This window comes from Polypterus senegalus, chromosome 10 (genome assembly GCF_016835505.1).
Source record: "Polypterus senegalus isolate Bchr_013 chromosome 10, ASM1683550v1, whole genome shotgun sequence".
NCBI classification, from domain to species: Eukaryota; Metazoa; Chordata; class Cladistia; order Polypteriformes; family Polypteridae; genus Polypterus; species Polypterus senegalus.
In genome coordinates, this window is record NC_053163.1 from 1,178,752 (window position 1) to 1,190,932 (window position 12,181).

Sequence of the window (12,181 nt, forward strand, 5' to 3'; positions counted from 1 at the left end):
TTTTTATTCAGTTTGGATCATATGTTTATCATTTTTCTTTCATTTATATTCAGGTTTAGAAACACACCACCCTCTCTGCCCCCCACTTCTGTCAAGACTCAAGGCCAGCTGGCAGACAAGGCATGCAGGTCAGTAATGGAGTGTTGGATGTTTAAAGTCTTCTGCCCTCTGGTGGCTGAAGGCTGAAATTACTTCATGTTGATCCCATTTTTTAGCTGCAGTTGATAAATTATTAAGCCCTTTGTGTCATGAATACTCAGGAAGCTGTAGCTCTCGTCATTGTGTCTTCTCTTTGTATTGGTGGTCCTTAGTGTGTGGGAGCAGGAAACAGAATGTGATTTAGGCTGCCAGGGCAAACCCAACTTGGTTGTTCTGCCTGTCATAAACTGTGTAGTACTCCCTCAGGAAGACATCACCCAGGATCCACAGAGGCTGGCCATTCCGGGATGGCAAGTAGGTGCCCATGATTCCACTTGTGCAGTAGTATTGTCCATTTTCATTGTGCTTGAAAAAGAAAAAATACAAAAAAAAAAACTAAAGAGTGCTCTCAGATGTTTCTTAAATTATTATTTTACTGGCCTAGTCACTTACCACCATAGTGTAGGCAGAGGGTGGCAGAGGGAAGTTCACGCCATTGATAGTGAAACTGAGGGTTGGCATGTTGTTCAGATTGTTGCAGTTGATCATGTACTGTGGACGATAAGAGTAGCTGTAAGGTCGTCATATTCACAGCATCTCCGTCTTGGGATAAGATGTTCAGCTGACTGGGGGTCACTCGAGTAGTGCATTGAAAGGTTATTCAATTACAGTAGGTTAGAACATTAGAAACGTTTTGACTAGAACAAGCCCGACAAAGTTCGCTAGTCTTATCCTCCTAATTTCTTCAAAATAACATCAAGCCAAATTTTGAAGGTCCCTAAATTCCACAGCGCTGCTGAGTAATTTATTACGTGCCCATAGCTTTCTGTGTGAAGGGAAACTTTAACTCTAACATTTGTGCAGAATTGTGTATTAACAAGTCTCCATGTTCTCGTTGAACTCATTTTAAAATAACAGCCTCGATCCATTGGATTAATTCTCTGCATAATTTGAATGCCTTCTATCGCTTAATCTCTTAATCATAGTTTGCTTAAACTGAAAAAGGCTCGGCTCTTTTAATCTTTCCTCATAATTCATTCCCTGTAGCACTGGAATCAGCCTAGTCGCTCTTCTCCGTACCTTTTCTAATGCTGCTATGACTTTCTTGGAGCCTGGATACCAAAACTGTAGATCTGTCTGTTATAAAGCTTAAGCATAACTTCCTTTGACTTAAACTCAACACATCAGGGGTGCTGTACTGTATATATTAACATTCTGCTAAGCGTCCAGATGAGGCCTCACTAGTGTGTTACATACAGTAACTTACATTTAGCATAACCTCCTTTGACTTGAACGCCATACATTGTGCTATATAGCCTAACATCCTGTTAGCCTTCTTGATCACTTCTACACATTGTCTGGATGTAATTAGTGTCGGGTCCACTGTGACTTCTAAATTCTTCTCATAATGTGTCCTTTCAAGTTTCAGACTTCCCATTGTGTATTCATACCTCACATTTTTACTTCCAATGTGTAACTCCTTACTATTTTTAAATTTCATCTGCCACAGCTCTCCCCAAGCCTGTATTCTGTTTAAGTCTCTTATTTTAGCTTACCTGCCATTCCACCCAGTTTGATATTATCTGCAAACTTAACTTGTTATTTATATTCCTATCCAGACACTTCATGTATATTAAAAATAGCAGTGGCCCTAACACTGACCCTGTGAGACATCACACATAACTAAGGTTCCTTGCACCATATCCTTCTACTCCCTGTGTTTTTAGCTATTCTGCTCCCATCTATGCAGTACACTCTTAGTTCCCACGTCGTTAAGTTTGATGCCCAACCTCTCCTGTGGACTTTACCAAATGATTTCCGAAAATCCAGATAAATAATTTCATATGTACCTATCGTATCGTATGGTTATGTTGCCTCCTCATAGGTTTCAGCATATTAGTGCAGCACAACCCCAGCTCATCTGAACCCATGTTGACGTTTCCCTAAAACTCCTGTTCTTGTCATGTGATGCTCACTTCTTTCCTTAATAATTCCTTCCACTATTTTATCCATGATGCACATTATTATTACTGATCTATAGTTCTAGAAGACACTCACCTCTCCGTACTGGTTAGCCTGAGCGCCAATGTACTGCTGCAGATAGCCCAAGTACTGCTGGGGGCAGGTGAGCAGGGAAGTGCCAGTGTCCACAATTGCTTGGCATCCATCTCTGCACCAACCAGTCTCCTGTTTATTGATCTGGAAGCTGCAGGTCAGAGATAAGTAAGTGACTTAACTTGAAAACCACAGAATGGATGAATGCATTGCATGACCTCTGGGAACCGATATGACCCTCCTCATCAGTGTTGACCACTAATGACTTGAGTCTGCATGGTCACATGACTCGACAAAGTTTATGAAAACAGAAACAGTTTCTGAATGTGAATATAGGACCAGACTCATTTCAGTGCTGTGATGAAGGGAAGAAAGGACATACCCATTGATAGCAATCTGCCAGTACAACTGTTCAGTGACTGGTGCCCAGTAGATTTGACCAGTGTATCGGCTCTGGTCAACACCACCAAAAGTTACCTCACTGCCATCCTCAAAATTCCTGAAAAGATAATCAGATCAGTAAAAGCGCGATATACATTAACCTCAAATATACCTAATCCAGGTCTGGGTCCTGGGGGCACTGAGCCTATCCCAGCAGTATTGGCCACAAGGCAGCAAACTATGAACAGGACACCATTTCATCACTGGACCCAGTCAAGTGCACACCTGCATGGAGAAATTTAGACTCTCCAATAGTAATAAGAGAAATAGGTAAGTTTTGATCTGCATGCCGTTTTGTGAAACTGACTCTAAAGTTCATTATGCAGGTGATTTTACAATTGCAAAATGCAAAACTTACTCGAAGGTTTTAAACATTTTTTGGTGTGGTAACAAGGTCTCATGTCACATTTCGTGTTTACCTATGTTCTTTTTTGCAACTACATAATGCATGTAACCAGTCGACCACAAGTAAGCTCAATTCACATTACCGTGAAAAACATAGAGCGTTTTTTAAAAAATATGAAATGCTGTATAATTTCCATGCCAGGACTCTCCATAATGCACCGTTGTGTTTACAACTATGGTTTCTCCAACAGAAAATGTTATTCCATGAGAAACTCCACCCCCTCTGATGCCATTACCTAGCAACAACCCTTTCCTGTTTCTTAATTACTATTCATGTCATTGAGTCTGTCTCCAGTGCATCTTTAGGATTGTGATCGCTATGATTGTCATGATAGTTGGCAAAGTAGGGATCAGACTACCAGAACATATCTGGGAGCTCAACATAATGTCTATGACAGGAAATGAGCCTGGTGGTTTAGTTTCTCACTAGAGATCTTTATTTAAATACTAAATGACAGACAGGCACATGAAGAAGTAAAACATATACATGTTTCCTAACCCCTGTTAAACCCCACCTAAACTCTTTATTTCTTGTGTCGACTGCACTAATATCCTGGAAAGGAAATGCAACTCGTTTTGCAAATTCTTTTTTAAAGCGAAACATTGAGTTTCATTATAAATTCAATTTCTTACAAATCATTTCTCTCATCACTACTCACCAATGAACCAAGCGTCCATGTAGGGGGAAAACTAAAATGCCCAGTTATTACCCCACTTGTGAACAAGACACTCAGTCCATGAGGTAACAGTGCTAAGCACTCAAAGGAAAGGCTCCCTGTTAAAAAGTAAAAACAGGTGGAGTGTAAGGAGTGCAGTGAAAGAATACATAACCTACTTGCTAATGTAGAAGGCAAATACGTTTGCTGGGAGCAGGTTGTCCTGCATCATGGTATCCATAACGGGGATCTGTCCATCAGCCATACTAGGGTAAGCCAGGCCCAAGATGCCTTCAAAATTAGCATGGACAAATGTATTGCCAGGTTCGGTGATGCTCAGTCCTACTCCCTGGTTGGGGATAGAGAGACCTTCGATCTGATTGGCAAAAGAGAATCAACCAAGAAGTAAGTGAGAAATTGGTCCTGCAAAGAGTGTTAAGGTGAGTACTAGGGTAAGGGTAAGGTAAGGCCTTACATGTAGGGTGTCGAAACCAAACACTCCTGTTAGGCTGCCAGTGCCATAACCCTGATAGAAGGTGCGGCCCCTGGAGTAGTAAGTGGATGACTTGCTGGGGTTGAAGAGTGGATGGTTGGCTGTAAAGAGAAGGAGAAAGCAATTAGAAGGAAGATTCACCTAGAGGTGGAGACAAACAGCCTTCTTTACTTAGAGCCCCAATATTTTCTGCTAATTCCCTGGGGAGGAGGACTTGAAAAGATTTACTGTATGTGTATGTCTAGCCATTCATAGGTGTGACGTCTCACTCACCAGGGACTAAGTCCTGGTGGCCCCTAAATAATGCTCTTCTGAAGCAACACAATCTCTGATTTTGCCTTTTATCCCCCAGCAAAGAAAAAGACCTGAGAGCTCTCCACCACCCCCTAGTGCTCCCCAAACTTACTGCAGGCCTCACTGCTACAGTAGGTAGAAGCAAGCCAGAAGACAGACGATCCTGTGTCAAACAAGACATAGAAGGACTGCGGTGGAGTTCCAATAGAGATTACTCCATAGTAGAACAACTGAAAAATAAGGACAACATGAGAACATTACTCCAAATATTCTGGGATGTGAACTGAGCTGTTCAAGAAAAAGTCATGGTAGACACAAAACGCTTAGATAAACAGGAGAAGGCCGCCCACCCACAATCACTTCTCCACCTCCCTACTGAAGTGTCATTTTAAGACAAGAAAGTAAGAATCCTGAAAAGCAATCTTCAGACTGACAGACACTCTCACCCACCATTGGCTCAGAGATCAGCAAGAAAAGATGGAGGACTCACATCTGCATAGTTGACAAGAGGCTCATTGACAGCATAGGCATAGGGGCCATTCGGGTACAGAGTCTGGGAGTACTTGAGACCGGGGTCAGTGTAGTGGATGGGCTTGAGGAGACCCTTCTCCTTCATCTCCTGACGAATGGACTTGAACTTCTTCAGAGGAACACTGTTGGAAACATCAGCTCAGTTTTACCCAACCTGTGTAGATACCTGGGAAATTTTCTGGACAGCTCAGCCCTATCCCACCCAGTTCTGCCCACTAGGAGAAGGCAAGAACATTTACCTCTAACTGCCAGTTGACTTGCTGACTTTACATTAAGTTCACTCTAATTTAGTTTACTTACAGAAAGTGTCTATTTATAAGCCAAGAACATTATGTTAGAACATTCAACCCAACAAGCTCATCCATCCTATTCACCTACAGTATATTGTCTAAAATAACATTAAGCTGAGATTTGAAGGCCCCTAAAGTCCTGCTCTTCACACTTCTTGATAATTTATTCCACAGCAGTCGTCCCCCGCAGCTCCACCCGTATAGTAGTGAAACAGGAGAAACTTTAACAAACAATAAACAAACAGGTATCACTAGCTAAGCGGAGGTAAGGTCCGCTCCAAAACATAGCCAGAGGTAAAACGATTTGAACAGAGGCTGGCACGTGAGTAAGGAGGGCCCAGCCCAGCTCCCCACTCCTGACGTCATGCTTACCCCTCCCATCGGCCTGCAGCCTGTGTCTAATAAATAAATAACGAATAAATCAGTCCTGCAAGCGAACTATGATACAAAGCGTGATGAGAGGTCGCAAAATCAACTGGAATGTTCAAGCAAATTATAGAAAAAAAACGTTCTAAATCCATTAAGTCAGTGGTTCTCAACCTGTGGGGTGGATCCTCCTAGGGTGGCGTAAAGTAACAAAAAGGGGGACGCGAAGATGTGAAAAAAAGAAAACAAGAATCAAAAATATGAAAAAAAAACGTGTTGAAACCAAAACAAATTAACTTAAACTACATTCTGATACTAGAACAATATGTATAGAGTTAGATAAATGTCGATAGAAGTTACATAGGTATAATAAAATATGCATCTACATTTCAAAAAAATGTTAGTGGGGCGATTTAAAACTGTTATGAAAGGTCGCAAATACTTAAAGGTTGAGAAACGCTGCATTAAGTAGTTCTCTCATGAAAAGTCGACAGACAGTCAGACAGACGTTGGACTATATACATATATTATCACACACGTGCGAGTAGGACATTGTATGGACCAAGCAAAGGTAATTCCACGCCAGGTCAGGAGGTGCCAGGGTGCACTAAACCTTCCCCTGTTTCCCCTGTGGAAAACCCTGTCTGACTCAGAGCTCATGACGTCACTTTCGGCACTCAGCATGACATCACTTTTGGCTCGAGCACCCAGAAGAATGCCACTTCCGGTTCCCCTACATCACGTCCGGTTTCTACACATCACTTCCGGTCTAATCCCTTAAAGCTGCCATCTTTGCAAACCCTCACCAGTTTTTTTTGGACTCAGTATTGTGAACATCTCTGTGCTTTTCAAAACCCTTTTGCAGCCAGGAATATTATAAGGGCAGCTGCCCCAAACCTTTTTAAGTGTGTCGAGTGTTCATTTTTCACAGTGGCATAGTCGGCAGGATGATGACCTCCTGGAGAGATCAGATGTCAAACTAAAACATAGACTCGACTATAGGTTTAGTGCAGCCCACCACCCCCTAATCGAACGTGTGTGACAATAAATATATATATATATATATATATATATATAGAGAGAGAGAGAGAGATGTGTCTACAGTCCTCTGTGCGAAGAACAACTTTCTAGCATGTGTGTGAAATCTGCCCTTAATGTTCCAACAGTATCTACTTGTTCTTGTTAAAAAAAATATTTTAAAATAACCAGTGCTACCTGAAGCCCATTTGGAGCCTTAGGCAGGGTGGACGAACGTCACCCCTCATTGTCCATAGCAGATAGTTGGTATTATTAAACTTTGATGACCAATTGGGTGCCCCTCGGTGTCAGCAGAACACACCCCTTCCGAAGCCCAAACAGTGCTCCTTTGTGTATAGCCGGTAGACTTTAAGGAAGGTGCGCACTTTTACTTTGATAAATGGTGCCTATTTAGTACTATTAAAGTATGACAACAGTTTCAGTGCTCCTCTTCTGTGTCTGGAGCGTTCTCCCCTTAACTTTCATAAATGGCGCTCCTCAGATGATGGCTCCCTCAGCGGCCAGTTATATTGCATAATTGATTGACTGGCCTTGAAAGTTAAAGCCTGGATCCACTTTACTTATTCCTTTCATAATTTTAATACACTTCTCCTCTTAATCTCCATTTCCCTTAAACTGAAATTGTTCAGTTCCTCTCCTCACAGTCCTGGAATCAGCCTCATCACTCTTCTGTGGATCTTCTCTAGTGCTGCTATGTCTTTTTTGTAATATGGAGCCCAAAACAGCACACAGTACTCCAGGTGTGGCCTCACTAGTGTGTTATGAAGCTTGAGCAGAACTCCTAGGACATGAACTCCACACACCAGGTGCCACATAGCCTAGCATGTTATTTACTTCTTTGATTGCTTCTCTACCCTGATTGTATGTAGATAGTGATGAGTCCACTGTGACTCCCAGGTCCTTCTCATAAGGGGTACTTTCAAGTTTTATAGACCTTCCATTGTGTCCCCAAATCTAACACTCCTATTTCCTATGTGTAATGACCTACATTTACTTACACAAGAATTATATAAATATTAACTGAAAATACAGTGTAGTTATATAAAAACACAAAACATGTTCAAATGTAAACCACAAATTTAACACAATATTATATCAAAATATATATATATATGTGTGTATGTGTGTGTGTATATATTCAGTACCATTTCTTAAAATATTAATGTAGCGAAAAGTCAAGCAAAATGACACCTTTTATCCAGCCATCCATTTTCCAACCTGTTGAATCCGAACACAGGGTCACGGGGGTCTGCTGGAGCCAATCCCAGCCAACACAGGGCACAAGGCAGGAACCAATCCCGGGCAGGGCGCCAACCCACCGCAGGACAGACACACACACACACCAAGCACACACTAGGGACAATTTAGAATCACCAATCCACCTAGCCTGCATGTTTTTGGACTGTGGGAGGAAACCGGAGTACCTGGAGGAAACCCAAACATGCAAACTCCATGCAGCTCCCCTGGATTGCAGCAGTGCCCCAGATTCACACTGGGCACAATGGACTTGGAGTTCTTTATCTCAGCCCTTTTGGGTACCGTGGGTGCCACTAGGGGGTGCTGTAAAAATGGAAAAGCCATATGGCCTGGGGTTTCCACCTAACCTGGAAGTGCTTACAGACTACGTGGGTGGAAGAACAGAAGCACTTCCAGGTTGGACACTATAAAAAGACTTGGCAGCCTCACAGCGACAAGCCGGAGTCAGGAGGAAGAGTGGAGACTGGGAGAAAGAAAGAAGAAAAAAGAAAGGACTATGATATTGTCACAGCAAAGTGGTCTCAGCTTCGTGTGTCGATATTCTCATTTTTCTTTGAACAAAATATAACATTTCAAGTTCTCTATAGATCTAGTTAGGACTCATGGCTAACAGATCAGTAAAGCATTGAAGCAGGAAATTAAAGGACAGCCATTGTTGGAGCGATGTTAGGTGATAACTCAGAAAACAAGAAGATTCATTTAAATAGGGTGATTTTGCACTGTAGTAAGGTTATATTATAGGCTTATTGGGTCATCATTGTCATGTGTACAGAGTTCCACAAAATTCTAATCAATGAGCAACACATTTGGTGTTATTGCAGTGCAAATATTTTGTTGTTTTTTCATATTTTTACAAAAAACTAAAATCTTCAAGAATCATGCATTGAAACTTATACATGAAGTGCACTGATTTAAATTTACTTTGCCATGTTTTGCTTTATGAGTGCCTTTTAATAGGCCACACTAATGTACAGCACACTTCTTTGAAATATATCAGAAATGTCGCATTATTCGGCCTGAATCGCGATATAAATCATATCATGTGATAAGTGCATCGTCCAATGCCTAGTCCTGCGAAATCGGCCAGCCACCACGGCTACTGTGGACTTTTGCAGTGAAAACTGGCTCATCACTAGTGAAGAAACATCTCACCAAGATAAACCAAACGGCACAGAGGACACCAAAAGGAGACAGAAAAATAGGAAGGGCTTATTTATTATGAATTATTAATTAATTAGTTATCAGGAAAACCTGCTCCATTACAGGGCGAACCCTGGACACACTGGACGCTATTGTAGAAATGAGGATGGCAGCACACTTAGATGCCATCATGAAAAATCACCTCCACCCTCTCCAGGAGGCGCTCTATTGGAGCACTTTTAGCTACAGCCTCTTTCCACCACAGTGTTCTTGGGGGTCTTTCCTGCCCACTGCTATTAGGAAATTCAATGCTTCCATCTCGTATATTTTTATTTATTTATTTATTTTCTTATCGATTGATTGAGTGGCTTTATTATCTGTCATCGGAGTCTGTTTCCTTCTATTTTTGTATTTCTGCTGCTGTGTGTGGTTGTGTTTGTGTGGGTCCTGCGGTAGGTTGGCACCCTGTCCGGGATTGATTCCTGCCTTGTGCCCTATGTGTTGGCTGGGATTGGCTCCAGCAGACCCCCATGACCCTGTATTCAGATTCAGCAGGTTGGAAAATGGATGGATGGATGGATGTATGCATCTGAATTTCCCTGTGGAATTAATAAATCTAACCTAATTGTGCAGTTCTGACTGAGATTTGAATTAAGTTAATGATTAAGATTAGCACCATCTAGTGGTGATGTTCAACATTTTTTGTACTTCAGGAATAGCCGGTCTTTTGTTAGTGATGTCATCAAGCTGAACCTCACAGAGAGAATAGAAATAAATAGAAAGCACGTGTTTGTCTTGCTTCTTTTACTTTAAATGTTCACCTCAGTTTGGCTTTTAAAGGCATTGTCGGTATGTAGAAATGTTTTATAGATGTTTATCTCTTTACAGTAATGCAGATTTCAGACTCTTAAAGTATTTCAGTTATTTAGTGGCATATTTTTAAGGTAAAACATTTTCATGAGAGCTTGCACTGCATTTAAAAGAGTACTTGCCTGCGTGCTTTTCACACATTCTTACTAGCTTTGCCAGAGTAAGTACAGAGAAATGTCTGCCACTTATTTGAATGTTATTTATTTTTTATATATTTGTAAAGTAATTTTGCCATTAATTTTATCGTGTGAGTTTATATGTAAGGATTTCTCACATCATTCTGTGTTTATGATTTACTTGTAGTTTTACCCTATTCCAACTGGCTTCGGTAAACCAAGCAAACTGGAAACTCTTGTCTGTGTGGTCATTGAAAAAAAAGAGATTATCTGATTTATCTGATCTCGAGCAGAGCACTTGAAGTAGAGGACAGGACCCTCATCTAATGACAAACTGGGAAGATGGTTACCACAAAAGGCCACAAGTGATGATGTAGCAGGATATTTTCAGTTACTTTGCTTTATCCCGTGGTGTGGATGAACCAACAATGAGAAATTTCAGACAAATTAAGGCTAAAATCCCTCCCGTATGGATGACCTGTGAAACTGGTGTAATAAAACATTTTATTTCTGTAACGCCTTTCCAATGCTCAAAGTACTTACATTTCTAAACTTGATACTTTATTCCATTTGTCTGTCCTGTCCAGAGCTGCTCCCTGATCTCCTCCCTGATCTCCCTGTGCTTGATATGGTGGGTTCTGAAAACCGATGGTCTCATTACAGTATATTTGTTACTTTTGGTAGGACTAGATGGTACAAAATATTAACAATTTTGAAAAAAAATAATCTAGCTTAGGGTCAGAGGGTGAGTAAATATTTGCAACATAACACACAATAATAGACACTTTACCAAATTTCCCCCTGGGGACAAATAAAATTCTATCTGTCTATCTATCTATCTATCTATCTATCTATCATATAGTGCCTCTCATATCTATCTATCTATCTATCTATCTATCATATAGTGCCTTTCATATCCATCTATCTATCATATAGTGCCTCTCGTATCTATCTATCTATCTATCTATCTATCTATCATATAGTGCCTTTCATATCCATCTATCTATCATATAGTGCCTCTCGTATCTATCTATCTATCTATCTATCTATCTATCTATCTATCTATCTATCTATCTATCTATCTATCCATCATATAGAGCCTTTCATATCTATCTATCAACATGTTTAGTTGTAAAGCAGAGTTAAACCACAATAAAGCGAAACTCACCGGACAAGTCCCTCTGAGAGAGCCAGACATGCCAAAGCCACAAGCAGCCACTTCATGATTTCTCTAACACCGTTCTCCCCGTGAAGTGGACACACTGGCCCCCAGAGGTTTTTTATACTATTTGAGCAGGAGTCTTATCTGGGGGTTTACATGCTAAATCAATAAATGCCTTCTGCCTGCTGGGGCTGTACCACCCTGCCATGCCTTTGAACCTGCTATGTGGAGAGGTGGGGGCCACTGGAATATCAAGTGGTCCTCAGCTGTTAAGACATCTTATCAAAGTGTACCCAAGAGATAAGACCTCGCTCGGCTCAAAGTCACACTGCAAGAGGAGCTTTGGGCACTTTAATTCTAACTACCTGTCGAACATTTACTTTGTGACCACCCTACTGTAGTCTGCCATCAGGGCAAAACACACAAAAAGCTTGAGAAGTGTATGCAGCCATCATTTCCCATTTTAGTGAACATAAACCATAAACTACCATTTTGTGCAACACACAAAGGGCTTGAGAATCAAATTGTGACACTCCAAACCCACAGCTAAGACCACCTTCCTGTATTCAGGTCATCAATGGTCTTGAATCAAGGATGGCACACAAAAAAAAACTTTTACTTCAAATGGATAGCAGAGTTTATTATAAACAGAGAAATAAAGTCTGTATAAAGGTTCAGACAGTGCATATTCCACAGTTAATAAAAAGTTTAATATCTAATTAAATCCATAAAATCATGTCATAAAAAGAATTAGTAACTTTTAGAGTGCAATAACTCAATAGTTTAAAATAAAGTATAATGTAATCTAATCCATAAATCCAAACCAGAGCGGTTAAACCATGTTCATGCCATTCTCTCTCCTGCTCCATCCTCATCAGGACATTGGGAGTTTTCTCCTGATGCAGCCCACCGCATCGCAATCTGCTACC

At 40.9% G+C, this 12,181-nt stretch overlaps 1 protein-coding gene across 1 annotated transcript; it reads right to left on the reverse strand.

The window, feature by feature from the left end:
• Positions 1-212: 212 nt before the first annotated feature.
• Positions 213-11,314, reverse strand: LOC120536168 (gastricsin-like). Its single transcript, XM_039764495.1, has 9 exons — positions 11,259-11,314; positions 4,973-5,135; positions 4,595-4,712; positions 4,171-4,289; positions 3,875-4,071; positions 2,576-2,692; positions 2,197-2,344; positions 592-690; positions 213-504 (listed from the first exon to the last, which is right to left on the reverse strand). Exons 1-9 carry the CDS (start codon positions 11,312-11,314, stop codon positions 340-342), a joined length of 1,182 nt encoding a protein of 393 aa, XP_039620429.1. The 3' UTR covers positions 213-339.
• Between the last annotated feature and the right edge of the window lie 867 nt (positions 11,315-12,181).

Coding starts and splice junctions, on each gene's coding strand:
- LOC120536168 (XM_039764495.1), bottom strand. CDS start 11,314: ATGAAGTGGCTGCTTGTGGCTTTGGCATGTCTGGCTCTCTCAGAGGGA. Junction 4,713..4,972: donor CTCTTGTCAACTATGCAGAT/GTGAGTCCTCCA, acceptor CTTATTTTTCAG/TTGTTCTACTATGGAGTAAT. Junction 4,290..4,594: donor CTGTAGCAGTGAGGCCTGCA/GTAAGTTTGGGG, acceptor TTCTCTTTACAG/CCAACCATCCACTCTTCAAC.